This window comes from Zosterops lateralis, assembly GCF_965231275.1.
Source record: "Zosterops lateralis genome assembly, chromosome: Z".
NCBI classification, from domain to species: Eukaryota; Metazoa; Chordata; class Aves; order Passeriformes; family Zosteropidae; genus Zosterops; species Zosterops lateralis.
Window position 1 is genome coordinate 5228599 of NC_139800.1, and position 22175 is coordinate 5250773.

At 39.4% G+C, this 22175-nt stretch overlaps 1 protein-coding gene across 1 annotated transcript in view; it reads left to right on the forward strand.

The window, feature by feature from the left end:
• Positions 1-22175, forward strand: part of ARHGEF28 (Rho guanine nucleotide exchange factor 28) — a gene marked incomplete at its 5' end in the record, with an annotated part of 93562 nt that overhangs the window by 25974 nt on the left and 45413 nt on the right. Inside the window, 5 exon segments of the mRNA XM_083884264.1 lie at positions 12345-12475; positions 14909-15210; positions 17750-17888; positions 19169-19280; positions 22088-22127. Coding sequence (XP_083740390.1) covers positions 12345-12475; positions 14909-15210; positions 17750-17888; positions 19169-19280; positions 22088-22127 — 724 coding nt within the window.

Consider the following 22175-nt stretch of genomic DNA (forward strand, 5'->3'; position numbering starts at 1 on the left):
ATGCAATGCAAGAGACTCTGTTCCTCCTTCCCCTGCCCTGCACCCTGCCCTTCCCAGCTCTGATCCCCTCTGGATGATGCAGAGTGGGTGGGCTGCCACAGGGTGCTGGAGAGGGAGATAGAATCCTCCTAATATTGCCATAATGTTGTGGTGATGATGGAGAGTGACTGCCTGCCTGGACCATCTGAAATCCACTGCTGAACAATTTAAATCCCAAACTGTTGTGTTACTTGTGGGACATCTCTGTTTGCAAAATAAGAAAATAATGGGCCTGTTTCCTTAAACCAAATTCCTAAATTTCCCATCAGAAACTTTGCAGTAGGGAAGATTGTAAGAACAGGTGGAGGGGGTTATGAACTAAGATCTCAAGGATCTGGGCTTGGTTCTTTGCTCTTCAGTGATTCAATGATTTGGGAAAGGGAGAGAATAGTTATGTGGCAAAGCTCTTCTGAGTTTTCCTGTATAAACTTCTGTAAGAAAGACTCCAGTCTTTAGTAGAGAAGAGAAATGGTAAAACTGATCTCTGTGACAAGACATCCTTCAAGACCTATGAGGATGTTGACAGTTGCAGTCTGCATAGCCATTGTTGTTGTGGGCAAATAGAGTGTTACAGTCAGAGGGCTGGCTGGCTTCTGGTTGGTCGTGTTTCCCTTTTGGTTGCCTTTAATTCATATTTGCTGAGTCTTGTTAAGTCTAATGTAGGGTAAAGCAGATAGTTTGTTATAGGTGCTTTGTCTGATCCTCTCTGTGGGAAGATATGCTCTGATTAGTAAGAACAATGGAGTGAAGAAGGTGGGGAAGCCACGTGTGCCTGTGGATCACAGAGATCACCTAACCCTTTCTACACCATTTTATCTTGTCAGATGCTTTGATGTACTTTGGGAAAGGATTGCAGGCTCTGCTGGAACTGGGACAGAATCAAGCTGGGGGAAATCAATTTCATTGCTGATATCAGGGGGACACTTTTCCTGGAGCAAAGTGAACGGGGTATTTTTGGCAGAACTTTTGTCCAGGCAGCTCTCACTCTACCTGTGCTAAAAGTCACCTCCTCCAGCTCTGTTTGTGGAGTCTTTAACCACATTTTCCATCCCATATTCCTCATCTGGGGAGGGGGTGATGGCTCAGGGTTGTGCCCTGCCTGAGAGAAAGAACTGCCAGCTGTGGTTTTTGGGAGAGGCAGCCCACCCACTGGGTACTACGGTGCTGTTCACTGCTGGTGCAGGGAGGCAGCAGTGCTCTTGCACGGAGTCTGCGGATGTGGTGACATTCCTCTGCTTCCTTCCGCATTGCCATGGGCCACAGGAATGGCCAGACAATAGACAATACACTGTACTATCTCTGAAAAACATTTAAGTTTTATGGATGTGTTTTGGTAAGCATTGGTTGAAGGAATTTAAGGCATTGCAATATTTGTCAAAAGCATTAGCTTTAGATAATGCACATAACCTCCCCCCCACCCCCCCAAGTTGTTCTTTATCTTCACATCTGTACCTTGGTATATATAATGAAAAATATTTTTAGTGGGAAGTGAGGTTAATATTTTCCAGCTAAAAGCACCTTTTATCTTGTAAGCAGCCAGATCTCTGCGGTAGCTGCCTGCAGATGCCACCACTTTGGGAAAAAGGAGTGGCAGGTGAAAAGTGGGTTGGATCATCCTACAAAGTGCAAGAAATAAAATATTTTTAGTCGAGGACTGTAGGGCAAAGCCCTTCTTTGTGGCAAAGAACAGCATGACATCTTTCATGGTTGCATAAAGGAGTTTTGCAAATAAGAAAAAAAAGAAGCCTTTCACAAGGCCCAAACAGAGTAAGTAATGTGAGTGATATTCAATTAACCCTTCAAAAGTGGGGGTTAAGGTTGATAATTTATCTGCACTTTCAGACTGCGATCGACAAATTCCTGTGCAAGATCCTGTTCAGGAGAGGTTGCAGTGTGCAGGTGAAAAGCCTAAGAATTTGGACAAAAAAGAGATGATAAGCAGCAGGAGTGCATGGTCAAGGTTTCAGTCATTACTGCAGAAATTTAGTTGCTGGATTCTCTGAGAATTATGTAATGGGGCTGCTGTTGAAAAATTATTTAACAATCTTACTTACTCCTTTATGTGAGAAAGTTAAATGAACACGGCTTGTTTAAGGGAGGGAGGACAGGCAATAACTGAGCAATCAGTGCAAACATTTATGCAGTGTACAGAGGTCATCAGGAAAGTAAATGTCTCGGCATGTAAAATATTTTAATGCCATTAAATACATTGGCAGCATTTCCTCATGGTGAGTGTTTTGTTCAGCTCTATTTACCCCTCCCTGGACTAAACAGAAGTCCAGGAAGACCAATGAGAGTGAGTTCTTTCAGCTGAATCTACAAGTGAAAAAAGCCAGATTTGCAGAAAAAATGCACAAGTGGAGATATCATAGAAATAAGCAAAATTTACTATTTGTCATAATACAGAACAAAAGAATATAGTATAGAACAAAACAACAACTGCTAAAATTGAAAGGTAAAATATTTTTAAAAAGCTCTCCAAATTTAAACTGCCCTTTGTCCATGGGAAACTGCCATTTGTGCATGTCTGAAATGAAAACTTACTCTGGTTGGTGTTAATTATACCCAATAAGCCGGACAGCACACTTATGTAGGGAAAATTACTGCATAGAGGGGAAATCTCTTTTGGAGCTACTGGGAAGGCTCCTTTTTTCCTTGATGTGTTCTGTCCTAGCCTTTTCTCAAACCATGGCCATGGTGGGAGGCAGGCGAGTGGCCTGGCTGGTGTGCAGGTGGGAAGGAATAAGTCAGTGCTCCTGCATTCCTGTATGCCCAGGGGATTTATCAGTGCAATTTGAACCTGACATTCCAGGGAGTGGAGATATTTTGAAGTGGATGTTTAAAGCATGGATTTATATCCTCCCTGTATTTTCCATTGTCTGTTGTAATTCCCTGGGGCTGTTAATTATACATATAAATCAAACAAAGTCTCTGTGAGTGTCTAATATTTAAAGTGAAAGTCTAAGGCTTCCAGCGTCTGGGGTGAATTATTCTTTTCAGGCCTAACAAAGCTGGCAGAACTTCAGTTAAGGGAAGGGCAGAACAATGATGTGTTTCAACTGTGTTTTATGTAATTTGTGCACTTTATGAAGGGCTTGTTTAATTATTTTATCCCTGAAAATATGATGGATTTTTTTCTAACAGGTTTTGAATTAAATTTGCATTTGAATTGCTTTATTTTCTTCAACAAATACATTGTTATCGCTGACTGAAATGTGGATCAAAGAATCACTTGAAACATAATACAGAAGTAGCACTGCAGACCCTAGCAGCCTGAAAAATAATTGAAGTGAAGTAAGGAATGTTAACAAGCTCAAATGTCATCATCTTCCAAAACCTGACATTTAAGCTGATCCACATTCCCTCTCCTCCTTTATGTGGAATACAAAACCACATACATTGTGGGGTAACTAAAAGAAATGTTTGCTGGAGTTGGTTAAGAAACAGTGGACATGTTATTTTTGTATTAGCTCTTGTATAGCCACATATAAGCCTGTTTGGAAGAAAATGTAGTTTGTGTAGCGTAAAGATGTTGGGGGAAGGGATAATGAGTTCCTACTGAATACTAATTGCCTATGAGTTGTTCAGGGAGACTGTATAAGAATGGAAGATTTGTTGTAAATTAGTCACTAGCTGTATTGTGCATTGCAGTGAGGTTAGACCAGAGCTGTAAAGGTGCCAGCTCTACAAAATCCTGATTATTCACTGTCTAACTTGGTGACTGTGTGAAGGAGAAATTACTGTGCAGACTAAATATTATTGGAAAAAAATGCTCCTCTAATGACAGTGTAATCTTTCTTCATGACACTTAAGCTTTAAGCCCATATGAGCTAGAAAGATGAGAGTGACAGATTTTGAGTGGGTTATCACTGCTTTTCCAGCTGCAACATCCCAAGGTCTGCCAAAATTATAAACGCTGAGAAGAGGTGTATTGCTGTGGAGTGATACAGAGCCCAGCAGATTGATTAGTGCTCATAGCTTGGTGCTCATCTTTGGCTTCTTTAGTTCCAGCATTTTGCCTGACTTTAATTTGAGATCTCCTAACCCCTACATTTAACATGGAAACAAAGCTTTGCAATAGTTTGCCTTTGAGAAGTATTTTCTCATTCCTTTACCCGGCTCCTATTGTTTTCATTTGCATCAAAATTGAAAGGTGAGTTAATGATTCATTGGCACACAGTGACCTTTCAAATAGCTCTGGACCACAAACGCAGCAGCTCAGCTCGAAGCTCTCATACTTTAACCTTCTTGCTTCTGCTTTAATATTTGCAGCCTGATCTGTCTACATGCCTGGACGCCTGAAGAGAGCAAACATTTACAGCTTCTCCCTCCCCTGTGTTTAGTGGGCAATTTGATCCTTCTTTGTCCATTCGTTTATTCCACATTACTCTAAGGCTTGACTTGCTATTGAGAACAACAAAGTGCAACTTTGGGAATCTGCTCTCTGTTTATTTAGCACAAAAATGGACTCAGACTCTGATTCACCTTTTAATTACTCTTGGCCTTCCTTACCTAAAATGAGGATTCGAAGAAGGGCATCCAAAGCAGGTAGAAAAAGCTATCTTCTTTTAAATGGCTCTTCTTTTAACAGGACTCTTTACAGCTCTACCTCCTTTTCATTTTCTGCTTCTGTGAAGGTGGCTCTATAAGCAGGTTGTGTGAGGTAGATTTGCTTTCTATCGAAAGTCCACTGCACTGTTTTTTATGGCTTTTTAGGTAATGGAATTGGAATTCTTTAAGTAAAAACAAAGTTTTTTTTTCCAGATTATGTACTGTTCTTTACAGTTGTTTTTATTTCTTTACTCTCTTAAAGCTTTTTTTTTTTCGTCTTGATGCATGTGTAGCTCTCAGTGAACAACTCTGACACCCTGGAGGTGCATGGCATGGCAACAGCTGCAAAAGTTGCTGCTGGTTGCAATTATTTTAATTTAGGGACAATTTGGTAATTCAACTGTGTCTCAACAGATAACTGTTTTTGTTTGGGGGTGTTTAGGTTTTATTGTGTGTTTTTTATTTTTTTAATTATAAGAAAAATCATACCAGAATGAAGAGAAAAAGCTTTCGCTTTCTGCAAAAGAAAATGAAAAGAGTCAGTTACTGTCTTTGCACAGTTAGACATTATCCTTCTTTGTGGAGAAATCTTTGGGAGGAAAGGATTATAAATGCTGTCAGTATGAGAAAGGGGAGTTTTAAGGCGGCTCAGAGACACTGACCAGTAAGTTTTTGTAAGGAAGAATTATGATCGGATGCTTTAATGAGGAAAGAAAAATTTTTAATACACATAAAAGCAATGAAGACAAAGAATGGCAAAAATATGATTTCTGCTTCCTTTCATAGAATTGGGAGATTTTTGTGTTTCAGAAGGGGAAAAAAACAAATCAGAGATGTCAGATGCATCAGAGATGTCATTAAATTCAGTAAGCCAAGAGAATAATTTTTACACAGACTGAGACTTTGACCCAGTTTGGAGTGAAAAATGTGTACAGGATGCACGTTTTATTGTGCAAGGCACTTCCTCAACTTTTTCCTTCTTTTCATGAGGAAATTCAGTGTTTCCCAACTGCACAGGAATTTCTGCAGTGTGAATAGTTGCACATGAAATTTGCAGGGATGAAATGAGTTGCAAAGCTGCACAGGATGTGTTTACTCTGTCTCAAAGGAGGACTCATTTTATCTGTAAATGCTGTTGCTGTGCACCTGTCCTTCATTCACTTTTGTTTAGACAGATTTTTTTTTTTTAAATACTCCACCAGTTTTAAAGCAGTGGATACAGATGTGATGTTTGTATGTTACAATACTGCACCTTGTTTTCCTTCCCTGCTAGTAGTATATCAACACACGTGGCTTGTACACACTGCTGACCTTATATGTGGGGTTGTTGGAGCAAGAAGGTGCCTTTGGGTACCTGTAAATATTTCAGTGGTAAAGTTCAAGGGTTCATTTGTGCTTGGGGGATTGAAATTCTCTGTGTTGATCTGGTGAGAGAAGGGGAGGGCAGGTTCATGATCTAAGCTCGTGATCTATGTTTTTTTTTCTGCAAGCGCCTGAACACGACCAGTTGATCCTGGCATGCAGGTGTGGGGCACCTACCTCATGGCTGCATTTCATTCCATTTCATTCAGGTATTCAGGTCTCAGTGAACATGAGACTTGCAGTGCCTGGCAGGAAACAGTGCAGGGTTATTTCAGCCACTCCACAAGTCATGAAATCTTGTACCTGTGCTGGGTGCTTCAGCTGTTCTGGACCATGAAATTCCAACTGCCACCCTTCCCCTTTGAAACATCAAGCTGTTCTGACCTAGGGTTGCTCCTCTTGGGAGCTGTGCAGACTGTCCCACTCTTCAGAATGGAGAGTCAAAGTTGTCATACACCACTTCCCACTATGTACATCAGTGTTTTCACTTTTTAAGGTGGAAGTCAGTTTTCATCCCTGCTCAGGAACCTTTCAGACTGAGTGTGCAGCCTCTGCCCTTACCCTGAGCTCCTGAAGCCTGTCAGGAGCCAAGTGCAGACTTCACTGCTTTAGGACATGCATTACAGATTGCCCCCTCCTGCTGAAGGTGCTGGGCATGACATATTTAAAGGGTAATTAGGCCGTATAGAGAGTGTGAACGTGTCTCTGTCTTAGTGATTGGACTGGAGAGAGGATCTAGGTTTTTCCCTTTGCTGCATGACACAAAAGGTTTTGTTATTTCATGTGAAATTGTCACAAGGCATACCCCTTACTCTGCACAGTTCTACCTGCTCAGAGACAGTGACTCTCTCAGCCTTTTTGGGAGCTTTAAAAACTTTCAGGGTTGCTGAGAGTATGTGTCCCTGATGAGTCTATCCTACTGCACTGGGAGGTGAGAGTTATACACTGAGTCCACTCATGCAGAGTTGTGAAGTGAACATCCCATATAGGTACATCCCATATCATCGGAAGGTACTTTTTTTTATTTTTTTATTTTTTATTTTTTTTATTTTATTTATTTATTTATTTATTTATTTTGATATACTGCTCTATAAAATGAGACACCAACTTATTTCTGTCTGTATATTCATTTGTGTAGTAGGTAAGGTGCCTTCTTCAAGGAGGGAGTCAGGACTGTGAATCCCGTGTTGAAAACAGAAAACTTTCTTGCAGTCCACATTTAGGTGACCAAGACCAAAGTTGGATTGACAAATGCTTTCATCCTTAGTGGCTTTTTTAGGACTATATCTTGAACATGTTGACATTATTTTCCAGCATCTACATGCCTGATCCCCCTTGTTCAGTATATAGGTAACACAGTGCTTTAGCTTCTACTTTGTAGATTTAAGACAGTTAAATGTTCACCTATAACAAACCCTGCATCATTTACCCTCCATGTAGGCTTATTCTCAAGTACTTGCTTGATTTTGCTGTCATGATTAGATGTGCTGTCTGAATGAAGACACCTCAATTAAGGGTGCAGTTCTTCCCCTGGAATGGGTTGTATGGTTCATATCCATAATGTGCATGTTGTTTGAGTTGGAACCATGCTAGGAACTTCTTTCTTAAAATTCAGGTGACCTGGCTTTAAAGCAGTATATCGGCAGTTCTGTATGACTCATGATCTAAGCAACTGTCTATTTTTCACTGACTTCCAATTATACATTAATCCCTGCACAGATTGCTGGGGGTAAATGTGATGAGCTGTCTGAAAACTATGTATCGTATCTAGAGAAGGGAGTTTGTAATTTCTTTCCTAGCTCTTGCTTGGTCATGTCGCTGTATTTAACTGCACCTTTGCTGTGTGTTCTCCCATGAAACAACTTAAGTTTTGATTTTTGTGGGGGAAAAAAAAAATCAGTGTTATGCTCTTGCCATTTTCTGACACAGACCATTCAAGGCTATACATTCTCTTATACTAACATAGAACAGGTTTTTATTTACTGCTATGATGATAATGTGTTTTTTTAAAGTTATAGCATTTGTAAAAGCTTTGTGGCTGGTAAAATGTGCCACCTTTGCTGTGTAACTCTACAATATTAGAGAAGATGTAGAGAACTTGTACCTAGTTTCTCTTTGGTCAAGGTCTTTTATTTTACCCATGTTTGGAGATTATTCTTCCCAGCATGAGACCTAAATGACACATACATCCATCTTGACTCTTTATCAGGCATATGGCAGAGAGCCACAGGCTCTTCTAAAGGAGGCATGTCTTTATTCTTTTTCTGTGATCACAGTGTAGAGCCAGAGGGTGTTCAGTTCTGGCAGAAAGAATAGCTTTTTGAGATGTGCTTCCTAGGTTGTTTCAGTAGCAAAGCCAATTCTCCTCTGTTCTATTTAGGTAGAACTATTCTTACTTTGGTAAGCATCTTGAAATCCATTTCCAACACCTTACAGAACCTAAACTCTCCTGGGGGCACCTTTGGGGACACTTGCTCTGGCAGTCCTGTTTATTTCACAAACTATGCTGAATTTTTGCATCTGCAGTGTGAATAACCTTTTTGAATGCCTAGGAGAAATTTCTGAGACATTTTATTTGAAAGTGGATTTGGTTGATATTCTTCATCCTTCAGGCAAGTGCAGCCTGTTACCTGCTGCCATGTTAACCTGGAGGGAAAGGTCTGCTGATGGTCCCTGTAAGATCAAGAGGACTTGTAGCCAGCAAGGCAGGCTGGAGGCTGTTTGTGAAGCGGTAGGAATGCAGTGTGCCATTAGTTAAGCTAATTAGTTAGTGAAGCTGTAGAAATGAAGTGTGTGATTTGGACATTTGCAATGATTTTGTCAGTTTTAAAACCATGTGGGCCTTTCTGGTGGAAATAAGCACAGTCAGCGTGTAATTGATATTGGTCTCCCCCACATTCAGCAAGGCTTTAAACTTCTCATGTTAAAGTTAATTTGATGTCATTCCTTCATATGTTTGAAATTGAAGGAGTGAGGGGGCAGAATAGGAATAAAGAGGTACAGTGGGGTCACACTGCCATTGCACTCAGTGATCTTGAAGGTCTTTTCCAATGCACACAATTCTATGATTCTATGAAGCCTCAAATAATTTGTTACCATTTAAAACCCCAATGAGTATTTATTCAATCATCTCACATGTAACAACAGACTAACTGGAGCATCTCCAGGAAAATATATGGCATTTAATGGGGATAATTAATAAAAGTTTGCAGATTGAAGATGCTGCAGGTAGTGTATTCTGCTATAGCTTGTACTTGCAGCATCTTTCTCCAGAATTTGTTACTTAGGTTGTTACTCTTGTACAGAATTTTAAAATAATACGATGTGTTATTAGAAGGGGGACTTGGGTTCTTTCTGGTTTGGGATGTGCAGTCCAATAAGTGACTGTGAAGACCCCATGTGACATCCCACCCTGAAGGGGAAGAGATCACCCAAAAATGCTCATAGATGCTCATGGTCAAAATGAATGGCAAAAGTCAGAGAGTCCACAAACACTTATAAAATTTTAGTAGTAAATTGCAATGTGGCATGGAAATTGTTGTAAGGTAGTTCCTGATGTCCTCCTGTAAGGAGGACATCCACAACAGTGGGTTTTGGGTAAGGAGGTGTGTTGAAAGGGAAGAAAAAGAGGGGGAGAGAGAAAAAAAAAAAAAAAGGGAAATCACCAGTCCTGGTTTCAGTGCCAATCCAGCTGGTGGGCTGTCCAGGGTCCTAGGGTTCATGTGCAGCTGTGGAGAAGTATGTTTATTTTGTTTTTTTTCACTCCTTGGAGCTAAGTTTCTTGCTTTGTATACAAACAAGTTATCATGCTAAGTCCATTTTTATAGACCTTTCTGGAACTGGGTCAGAGGGCTTTGGGGTTCTTGAGTTGTCTTGACCCCTCCCCTGCAGTCCATGGCCACTTCTTGACCTCATTCCTGCACTTGAGCTGTATTGTGTTGTGCTTATCTCCAGGATCCAGGAGAAGGATATTTGTCTCAGAAAAGTGCTGCCCTACCTCTTGAGCCACATCCTGCTCCTTCCTACATCATGTCATTACTGGCAATCCTTGGCTGGCTCCACACACTGTCTGTCAGTGTTTGGGACACACACATCAGTCCCCTTATCTCTGAGGTTTCTGCACCCCAGCAGTGGGGGCCATTGCTGAAGTCAAGAAACTGACTTTTCAGGCTCAGGTTTACACTGTGATGTGGGAATCCCTTATGCCTGGGCTGTTTTGTGGGGGGTATGTGTTGAATTTTGCCAGCCTAGCACTGATGTATATACCAGCCTTGCCTGTTGTAGCAGTGGGTTTGTATATGAGAGAGGGTGCAGGCTGGGGAGGGTAGCAAGCATGCAATAAGAAATGGAGAGTCTGACACTTACTTTTTTGCCCGATTGCTGGTTTAGGACCAACCCTTGGAGGGCTTTATTTGCCACAAGAAAGTACTGCCAGTTTTGCCAAATCACATTTCCGTATGATGTGTGCTGCCAGAGTTTGATGAGCTGCTGTAGAAAACAATGCTTTTATATTATTTATAAACAAAGGCTTTGGGATCTTGTCAGACATAAGGAAATGGTTTGCAGCTTTAGCAGTTCTCAGTATGACAGTCCCTAAAATCATGTTAAAATTCTTGCAGGATGGAGAAACAGAATGAGATGTGTAAGGATGTTTTAATGGAATGAGATCCCATGAGGCCTGCCAGGACTCAAGCCCAAGTATTCATAGTGTGCCATTTCTAAATGGGAATTTCCATATTCCTCTAAGTATAGAGGTTACTGTTCTTAGGCTTTATGAGATAGCATCTTAAAATTAAATAAAAGCTGTGGTGTATAATTGCAGATTTGGCAGTAGTCTGGGACCTTTTTTTTCAAAGCAACAAATGCACCAGACTTTAACAAAGGTTGTTTCTAATTCAGTTGTATTTTTTCATTATGAATTTTCTTGCACTCTAATGCCTATAAGTATCTTGGATGAGCTTTGAGCAACCTGATCCAATGAAAGATGTCCCTGGGCATGGCTGGGCAGTTGGACTAGATAACCTTTAAACTTACCTTTCAACCCAAACCATGCTATATGGCTCTGTGACCTCCCAAAAACAGTTATGTTGCTTTACTAATAGAGTATGGGGAAAGTCTTCAGTGGTATCTTTTCCTTTTACACCTTCGTAGAAAATAGATTTCTGATGCAGCATAAAAAAAGATTTTAAAAATAATATTCAATAACAGACAAACTCAAATTAAATTAATTGAGTGGTTTGATTTTGGATATTTTGTTGGGCGCAGTAGTTTCCTCTAAAACTCACATAATTTTTCCTCTTGTGTGTCTCCATTCACTTCCAATGCCAATGTTTGACTTACAGCATTTTAAGGATGTAAATCACATTAAGATTGTGATTTTTTTTTTTTTACTGCTTTCACACAGTCTACAACAAGTTTCTGCTTTGTTAAATTTTATTTGCTTTACATTAAAAAGATAACTCAGCTCAAATGCTGGACTAGTATAAGCTCTTCATTCTTACAACCAGCTTTAAGAGAAGTGAGCCTGCAGAACAGGATTTCTGCTGCTCAAAGGCATAAAATACATAGCCCATCCAGTTTTTTTTAAATATTTGTAGTCATGAGCACACTTTTGAAAACTAAACTCTGGATTTCTGTTAATGATTTCTGGTGAAACTTATCAAAAGCTGATCATATGCCATTTTCATCATAAATATTGTGTTCCTGAATTAAGTCTTGCTTGATTGCTGTCACTCTGTAAAGGCAGTATTGGTGGTATTTCATTTTTATCCCTTTTGCAATTTTATTAGCTTTTTTTTTGTTGTTGTTATTGTTTTCGTTTTTTGTTTGTTTGGTTGGTTGGTTTTGTTTTAAGAGCAGTAATCTGATTTCTTGATTTAAGGTTAGTATGTATGTGCCTGCCAGTAGGTAAAATGCTTCAGGAGAATCATTATTTGACTGCAATTGAACAGTATTTCATTTATTTAATGTATCAGATGTCAGGTATTTAATGTATAAGCAGAATCAGGTATAATTCTTCCCAGCCCATAAATATTGTCCTGTGTTCTTCTGCAACCACAAATCTCTGCAGAATTCTAGCTTTAGGTGGAAAATAAAGGCTTTTGCTAACCAAGATACAGGAGCACTTATTTTTTAGTTGTGTGAATGATTTTGTGGTGCTCTTGAGAGTCTTGTCAGCTATAGGCTTCCTGGAACATATAGCAAATGTTGGTCAGTTATGAAATGAGCATGTTTTGGTGTGGTTGCACAAATATAACTCAAATTGTAATGCTAAGATTTGGTGTTTAATGCTTTACTTTGCTATTTTTATGGTAGTATATAGACATAAGAAGGAAATGGTTTGAGATTTAATGGCAAATTTCCCATACTTTTTTTTTTTTTTTTCTTTCCAGAGCACAGACACTCTACCCTTGATGTTCTTAGGAAATTGAAGTCTCCCCCTAGTCTCTTTACTGCAACCAGGCTTTCTCCCATGCTGAGTGGAAGTGATGAAGTATATGCAAACTGCATGGTAGTAGACCAAGTAAGCTTATAATTGAACTTCTGGCTAATTTTTCTTTGTCTTCTGTTAATTTATTTGCATTATAATAGGATCTTCTAGATCTGTCAGTGGTGGTGTGCTGTCAATTAATAAAATACTAAAATAAAACCAGTAATATCTTACTCTTTTCAATTCTATTTTGTGACCTTTCTATGAGGTGTCTTTTTAAAGATTCAGTTAATTATAGGAATTATTCTCCCTAGCCTGCAGGAAGACCTCTAAGGCAGATGTCACTATCTCTTTTGTGTGTTTGTTGAGCTAAACAAAATATGCTTTCTTCTGTGAAACATTTACAATATTACTTGCTCACTTCAGATTTCTGAATTCTGTGTACATTCACAATTTTGCTGGATAATTTCAGAAGTTATTTATAAACTCATAGTGAAGCATACAGGGTCAACAAAAACAAGATATTGATGGAAAGGTGAAGTTGATGTCCTACAGCTGTCATGGAAAATTCTGATAGTGGAGATCCTGACTAGTATTCCCAACACTTGAAATGACCTAAAGTGTCCATACCAAATTATATTTTACATCACTGTGTTGCACCTGGAATCTTTCTTCCATGGTCACACTCAGGTACCACAATTTAGGCCAGGGGCATGAATCTGACTAGTCACAACATGTGTTGGTGGCTGGGTCTAGCTAAACACATGCCAGATTCTGGTGGTATGTAGCTATTTTTCAGTGGTGCTTTAAATGATTTATTAATTTGTAACCTGCTTTGGGCCCTCCCTTTCCTGAAAGTTGGAATACAGGAGTAAGAAATTATCAGACAATATTAGAAGTCTGAGATTTTGCAAATGGGATTTTTTACCCCTTTTCTTTGCCTCCTGCCTGTCCCTACTCCATTCCCTGAAACATTTCACCTATTGCATTCGCTGCAGATCCAGTTCATGTGACAGCTGAGATGGAATTTTAAGTCAGAGGCTGAGTGTGTTCAAAATGCACTGAAGAGATGTAATCTGTATTACAGATGAATCTAAGAGATGAATGTTTGTAATAATGACCCATGAGTGAGCAGCTGTCAGGGGACTGTAAAGTGCAGTCTTCGAACCTTTAAATTGAACAATATCAAGGTTGGAAGGGAAGGATAGAGCTGCAGAACTGCATCTCCATCAGAGATGGGGATGTTACCCAAGTGTACTGCTCAGGGGACCTTCAGTTTGGGTTGCTAACCTTTGCTCAGTATGTGGCCACTTTGTACTTTTTAAAATTACTGATGGGAGCCAAATTCTCCCTTAAGCACCACTCAGCAGGAGCCAGAGTGGCTGCTGGAGAGGGTCCCTCTGGTGCTGAGGAGGAACACTGCCCAGACAGGAATAACTTTTCAAGGAGGAACAGCTGCATAAGAAGACCTGGGAAAAGCATTTTACCTTCGTGCATGTCATGTGCACAGTGCAACAGAAGTATTTCCAGACTTGCATGTGCTCTGTCTTTGAATGCAAATGTGGCCTGCTGTAAAAATGCCAGCAGCTCTTCCTGTGTTTTACTAAGAGAAGCATAATTAAGATGGGGATGAAAGCACATCTCAAGAGGAGCTGGAGAAGAGGAAGTCTGCAATCAGAAAGACCAGGGCTTTGGAGACACTTGCAATCATTCCTTTATTCTTGCTTTTATGCAGGTGCTTTTTTGGACATTAAGTATTTTAACTGGCAATGTGACTTTTCAATATGATTCAGTATCTAATTATATGACTGTTGCCTCTAGCTAAAAAAATAATAGTGAACTGTATTTTAGTGTCTTCTGTAGATTCAACAGGGAATTCAAAGAATTATTTGTGACTGGAGTTTAAATCCTGATCCCTGTACCTGGAAAAAATAGAATTCTCAAATCTATTCCTGTCTTTGTGCAAAAGGAGAGATGTTTCAGGCCCCAAATAGCCTAATGGCAAAAAATAAGAGTCCTTTCCCTTCCTCCCCTCAGAAATTCTGTTCCAGGTCATGTGTATTTATATCAAAGCTTAGGAAACTGGTGCTGAAAAATTAAAAGTGCATGATGTGTAGGGTGATTTTTCCAAATTAAATTGCACAATGTTTGAATTCTCTTCCATATGTCTCCCACACTAATGTATTATGCATATTTTTTTGCTCTCAACTGAAGGGTAGTTTTAAATAAAATCTATAAATATGTGTATCAGTACATTTAATAAAAGGTATAAATATGAGTGAGAAATTCAGTAGACTTGGAAATACCAATTAATGTCTGCTCTAACTAGGGAAAAAAATAATGCAAAGTCTAGAATCTCTTAGTCATATGAATTGCCTTAAATTCATGTGGTGTAGAAAGTAATAGGGGAAAAAACCCTCAAAATATATATAGCCATAAATAAAGTGGCAAACATCTTAGGCCCTTGTTTCCTGACCAATATATCTTGTTGTTACCTCTTACCAGCACTGATTTTTTTATCTGCAGGCTGGAGACTTAAAGACTAACTACATTCCTGGAGATGGTGATAGCAGTGAAATGTGTCTGAATCCCACTGACTCAGTCGCGATGGCCAAGAGCTCTTCATCCCCCTCCCTTGAGGAGGATGATCAGTTTATGTACCTCCCAAATGAGGAAAGTCAAAGGCCAGTAAAAAAAGAAGAAAATGCAGGATTAAGACAGACCATTTTGCCTTCTCATCTGTATGTATCAGATTCATATTTTCCATTCAAGACCCATGGATTTATTAAGGATCGGGGCCAACTTTATACTGACATGAGAAGAAGGAGGTATGGAATTGACTTGATGCTATGGCCAGAGTAAGGATTATTTATAACCTCCTTTTGTTTAAAAAGGAGAAGCAGAATCTGAAGTAATAAATAGTATTATTGGAGTGAAATCTCTGGTTTTCATCACTATTATTTATTGTCCTAATAATCTGTTTTCATAAAATAGCTGTGAAGACATTTTTAACACATAAAAGTGTCTTCTTGGTAAATGTATTTTGAATGCAAATAGACAGTTTCATACCTTTATTTCTGGTATGGAAATATTCTTTACAAAATAAAAAGAAAAAGTCATCTCTTCACTGTCACTGCCATTTTTGACAGATAACAGAATTTCACATTGGTTCTCCTCAGCTATATTTTCCATTAAGAAAATAGCCCAAAATCTGTTGAAATCTCTGGGAATCTTTCAAGTCTTTAAAGACGCCTGTAGAAGGACTATGTTATTCCTGATTGTGTAGGTATTTCTTATCTCAAAAGATGCAGTGCAGAGTGTAGCTGGTGTTTATGACAGGTTCAGAATGTTTTCTTCTCCATTGCTGGTACACCAGGTCTGCTGCCTTTTGTCTGATGACCCTTCTGCAAATGGCTTCAGAAATGCAGAGAGCTTTGAAGATGGAACAGTAATTTTGGTCATTAAAATTAGGTTTTTAACAAGTAATTTAAAAATTAAAAAATTTAACAAATTTTCTGGATGAAAAGGTTTTATTGCTTCTCTGAATAGATGAGATTCCTTCTTGTGCAGGAGGAAATCTGAATCTTGCTCCCATCTTTGAAGGGTATTTGGTTTAGTAGGAGGTAAAGCATCAGATTTATGTAAAAACAGTAAGGAAGAGAAGGGTCAGTCAATTATTATTTAAAGCGGACGATAAAATTTTATCATCCTTAATTTTGAGTTTCTTATACAACTATGAAGTCCCACTAGGATGAATCTTTAACACAGATAATATAATAAATGCCAGACAGAGTTTTTCTTTCACAATCCTTTTTTTTTTTTTTTTTTGCGTGTTTGTGGGGGTTTTTTTTGTGTGTTGTTTTTTTTATTATTATTTTTTTTTCTTTTTCTTTTTCTTTTTTTTTTTTTTCTCTCTTTTTTTTCTTGCTTATTTTAGGGATGTCATGTAGAATACTATAATCTCCCTGTGTCTCTAGTCAGAAACATTTTAATCTTATATGTTTTTAGATAGTACCACCCTTTTTACAATGTTGGTTAGGTACCTGTCTTGAGAACTCAATATAAATTTGCAGAGACTTGTGATTTGCCTTAATATATCATATGACATATGAAAGTGATACAAGTATTACACATAAAATAACACTTATAATGTGTGTAACTCTATTTTTAAACTGGCTTTTTATGTCAGAAAAGTTCCCTGGAGAAGTTACCACAGTAAGTCATGGATGCTTGTCTGTTGACATAGACTTGTATTTCTTTTTCAGTTTTAATGTGTGACAGTAATTGATAATGCATTTATATCACTTGTTTCTGAGATATCATGTGGGCTATTATTCAGAAACATTGCAAAATGCTGTCTCCAGAATTGTAATAAGGAAGTAGTTTCAGACAGTGGAGATAGATTTGTGCTTCAAAAAAGTAGTGATGTGTGAAGGAATTTTTGTGCTCTTATCCCTGGTAGGAACTCCGGCTATTTAGAAATACCACACATAATTTAAAGTTTTATGTTGTAAGGCTGGAATGTTATTGCAAGCAGTCAGCCATTCCTTCCAGTCAGTCTGATGAAAAGACCATGAACTTGCTCTTGCAGGTAACAGGACTCATCCTGGGAAGCTCTGATACTGCTGAGCAACCTCAGTGTACTCTCCTGCTCAGGAACCCTTGCCAGTAAAATAGTCTCTACATGTTTGACATGCTGATGTAGCCAGAGATTTTTCAGCCTGCTTGTTGCTTTCTATGTTTTTAAATGTTTATCTTTTGAACTGAACCTCATGAACTATCTCAAGACCCTCCTTAATCTCTTTTTGGTGTTTTTATCTTCCATCTTCTATCATGAAGTCACAGATGAAGATAAAAATATGTCTGTGAACAGCCATGTCATACCTTCCAAATACACACACACACACTAATATCCATCTACACCCACATATCCTGATATTGAGATCTGGAGTAGTTCTCTCAGTTCCACTTCTTGTCTCAGTTCTGCTTCTTTCTGGTGAGACAGGTTTATGTGTGGAACAAAAAAAATCTCATTTTTTGGGAGATGCTGAATATGTGTGTAAAAGCCATGATCCAGAGGTGGATCTGGCTGTGGTGGGAGTGTGTGTCATCATAGGTGATGCCTGCAGGTATCTGCACTGCAGGTCCATGACACAGTGTCAGAGGGGTCCTGGATGGAGAAACCTTACAAGGACTGCAGACCTGAGAGAGGCCTCAGGGCATGGCTTAAATAACCATGACATAATTGTGGTGGTTTGGGCTGCCGTTGTCCAGAGGACTCAGCTGTGTCTTTGCTTGTTGCATGAAGGTTGAAGTAAATTGTTACGAGAAATTCAGGGAAGTCAAAGACTTTTTTGTGTTGTTCAGTTCCAGCCTGGATGACCTTGAGGTAGACAATGGGAGTGGAGGTGTGTCGGACAGATCCCGTGTTCACTACCCTACCCTCACCTCTGCTGAGGCTTCTAGCAGAGATGGATTGGACTTTCCTACCAGTCTGCAGTCCAAGGTACTTGATCCTGTCTTGTTTTGAATTTTTTTCCTTTTAAGTACATCACTGAAACTATGAAAGAAACATTTGAACCTGAAGGGGAAAGATGAGTTTCCAGTTGGCAGTGCTAGTCTCTGCAGAGACCACTCTGAGTTGTGAAGGTAGAACTCCCTGGGTGTGGCTGGGCTGGGAAGAAAGCAGCCATGAAAAGGAAGTGTCCATCAGAGATTTGTCCCAGGTTTAAAAAAAACACCATTTATCAGGAGTGTTTCGAAGGAAGTGTTTCAGGTCCAGTGAATCAGCATTTTTTAACCAAAATGTATTTAGTGAGAAAATGTTTAACCAGCTCTGGTTATGTGAAAGAGTAGTGATTTGCAAAGTGTAAAACTGGCCTGCTTCTTGTGTTGAAACAATTTCTAAACTCAGGGAAATTCAGTTGGGGTGTCCATTGCTCGATGTAAATCTCTTCATCATGGTTTTCTGAAGTATCATGTCTACATTAATTTTTGAGATCTTCAGACACATACATGGAGTTATTTCTTGTTTGCAGAGATTCTTTGTGGTTTTTTAGATGCACTTGTTGCCACTGTAGAACTTTATCTGACCTTCAGCAAATGATTACATGAAGGGAGAGAAAGAGTTCAGCACAAACATGAATTCTGGTAGGGCTACTTTAAAAAACAATAAGCAAAGATTTAACAGGAGTTTTAGGAATAGTGTCTATTGAAGCGTAAATGATGTATCAAAAGTTAGGGGATTTCCTTTCAAGTCTTACTGTTGAGATATTTGGTAACTGGAAAATGTTTTCAAATATAATAATGATGAAAAAAGCAAAAAAACAACATAGAGAAAAGAGAAAGAGGTCAGCTCCTTTCTTTGGAAATTCTGACATCAATAATATCAAGGCATGGCTGAAGTCTCCATGAAATATTCTTGAAGTATTAAAGTACTAAGATTAACCCCTTGCTTGGTAAAAGAAGATAGCTTGGTCATCAAAAATAATGGCCAACAACACTGTTTGGATGTCACCTGTTACCAAATTGGAGGAGAATGTAAGGTTTCTTTTAGTCTCTTAGTCTAACTTGCACCCACAACTAATTTCCCGGAGTACAAAAAAATTTATCATAGTGGGAATATGACAGACTTCCTAATTCTAAAGATTCACAGGATATTATCAAAAACTCAACGTGAAGTCAAGGAATTTTATGCGAGTGGTCAGCTGTTCCTGGTTTATTCCATTTCTGTTGCTGATGCATTTTAAGACGACATGAGGTTTCATTTGCTGCAATTTCTCACAGGAGTGCACAGTGTTTGGGATTCGGTCACGCTCCTATTCCTGCTCCTCACCCAAAGGTTTGCCGGGAAGACATCGCCTTCCCCAGGACTTTGCAGCTGGGGATTCAAACGGAGGTCAGTTCTCTGGCTTTGCAATACTCAATACCTGCCTGCTTCAGGCCCAGTGCTGATGACCTTAATTTACAGAGCTCACCCGTGTGTATGTTTGTGATGGTTTTGGCTTCTATTCTTCTCTGCCAAGGTCAGGATAAAAATGGGAAATGAAGATGTCGAGTTCGGACTTGGAATGTTTGTTGTATTTATCTATTTACAGTATTTACAGGCTCACCTACTGTGAACTTAACTAGCAAGCTAGGGAAACGAGGTAAAATGGAGTGCTTCTAACTCCCTCCTGATACAGATTAACATGTGGCTAGAGTCTAATAAGCCAGGTGCTAATATATCAATTTTTGAATGTCCAGCCTTTGTAGAGAAGTGACTCTAATCAATTTGAGCGAGACTGCTCCTCAGAGGTGTTTTGTAAATCAAAAGGTTTAATAAGGAAAAATATCAAAATAACAAACATTACAGAAAACAAATGATAAAGCTGCGCACAGGTGTCTGAGAAATCTCTGACACCTTGCTAAGACACCCCAAAAAGCCTTTGCTTCCTTTTGTGCTCCTTCCTAAAAACTGCATATTTTAGGAGGGATATCATGGCTTGCAGCCAATAGAGGGAGATACAGGATTTGAAGAATGGTGACAAGATCCAATAGATGCTTCTCTCATGGCCCTGAGCCAATCACTGCCAGGAGGGTATCAAAGGATATCAAAGTTTCTGGGTTCATTACCTTAAGGGGTGAGCCTTAAATTTTTCCCTATATGGAAAACCCTTGCTGGGTGTGGGAAATGCATCCCCACACTCTCCAAGGTCTTTTAAGTGATAAGTACCCAATACCAGGGTGACACCTATATTATTTATGGTTTTGACCCAATAATTACCATCCAAGGCCTGCAATGCAGACCTTTTTCACCCAATTACAGAAAACTACCCAAACCCATGAAGAAGAAAGAAGAAGGCAAAGAAGAATGATTCAGACAACATCCTCCATCTTGACTCATATGTATTACTATACACTAAAGCCCCAGATTCTAAGTTTCTAGGATTCTAACATATGTTAGGTAGCCCTCAGGCAGCCCTACCATCACCCCTTAATTTTCATCCATCTACAGCCCTGTCATGCCCCTGTCATGCCTGTGACACAGCCACTGATCTTGAGAGGGCACAGAGAGAGAGCAATAGCCACAAAAACGAGTGCAGACAAGGGCAGTAAATCCTTCCTTTGGAAGATTCTTACCCTAGCCTCCTGCTAAGTGTCTGACATAGACCAGGAGGAAGCTGAGGATGACACAAAAGAGGCATCAAAGAGGACAGATGGTTCCAGCTTCCCACAGATCCTAGGGAATCTCTGAAGCACAGGTGGGCTGTGGTATCTACAGGCTAAACCCACTCACTTCATCAAACGGAGTCAGAGATGTCTCTGCAAGAAGCTTGTAAATTTTTATGACTTGTTTCTGACATGGTTTGTTTTCAGACAAGTAGTGTCATATTTAGAAGACAACACACCCTTTGCTCACTGAGAGTATGGCGTATGTTTGAAAACCATGCAGAGTGTGAAAAACATACCCTGTGCTTTTCATACAGCTCACATCACTTAAAAGACACCTGCAATATGCTCAGGTTTAAAACATATGACCTGCCTTGATTTGAGAGGGAATTACCAGGCTGTAACAGTAAAGGATTTGTACCTGCTCTGCAGATGGAGTGCTCATGAGCAGTGGTCCATCCCTCCTCCAGGCCCTTACACTCTCTAAGGCAATGTCCATCCCTCCTCCAGGCCCTTACACTCTTTAAGGCAGTGTCCATTCCTCTTCCAGACACTCTCTAAGTGAGTGTCTCAGCTCCAAAGTGCTGTTTTGCACAAAGCTGTCTTCATCTCCCATGGACACATGGCATTGGTTTCTTACAGAAGCATCCTGTGGCACAGGTGTGTGTGCCACTAACTGAAATGCCCTTTTTGTTTTGCTGCCTTTTTGGTAAATACTCTAGTTTTTGCTGATTTGTCTGAAGAGATGCTGATTCAGCAAAGACTGTTTAAGCCTGTATCTGACTTCAAAGAAAGCGTACTCTGGTGCTTTGACTTAGGCAAGCTCTCATCTTTCTGAACTGTACCTGTGGTAGCTTTGCTAAAAATATCTGCAAAACGGAGTGGCTTTTAATTTGAAAATGGTAGTGTTCCCTATAGTTTTTGGCTTATTTTCTTCCAAAACAGCCCAACTGAATTGTTTATTTTTTATTTTGCTTTTTAGAGAGTTTGTGAAAAGTATCTCCTTGAGTCATCTGTTTATAGGATCATAGAATTGTAGAAGATACAAATCTGTAACACATTAAACATCCTAGACAGTACTTAGAGTAGCAGTATTCCTCTGTGTAGAAGGATTTAATTTTTTTTAGTAGATAAAGCTGCATAAGATGTGTAACTGGAAATGTTAAAAGAATGTCATTAAGTTATTTTACAGCAGATTATGTAAAAAGGAAAATGAAGGATGAGTTATTCAAGTCGTGTTGTTAGGCAAAAACAAAATAAATAATTTTTGCTGTTCTTAAAACCAGGCTGTTTCCAGAGACTGGTATCACAGAAATTATACCCTTCTCAGTTCTGACAGATCCTATCAGCTAAAAGCTTAGTAGGAAGAGCTCTTAACCCAGAAAAAATCTGTTTCTAATGTACATATGCATGTTTTTGCCTTCCTAATTTCCAAATGACATTGCAAACCCGTCGTTTTGTGAGCTTATGTTAAGGCTTGGTGGAGGTGTCGAGTTCCAAACAAACCCGATGACCTTGCAGTCTGAGTGCCCTGTGGCTGTTTGTGTCTTGCAGAACGAGCCTGCACCCTGCCCCAGCAGTGCCGGGAGCAAAGGTATGGAGAGAGCCGGGAGCAGGTCTGTGCAAGAATGCCATCTAGGGA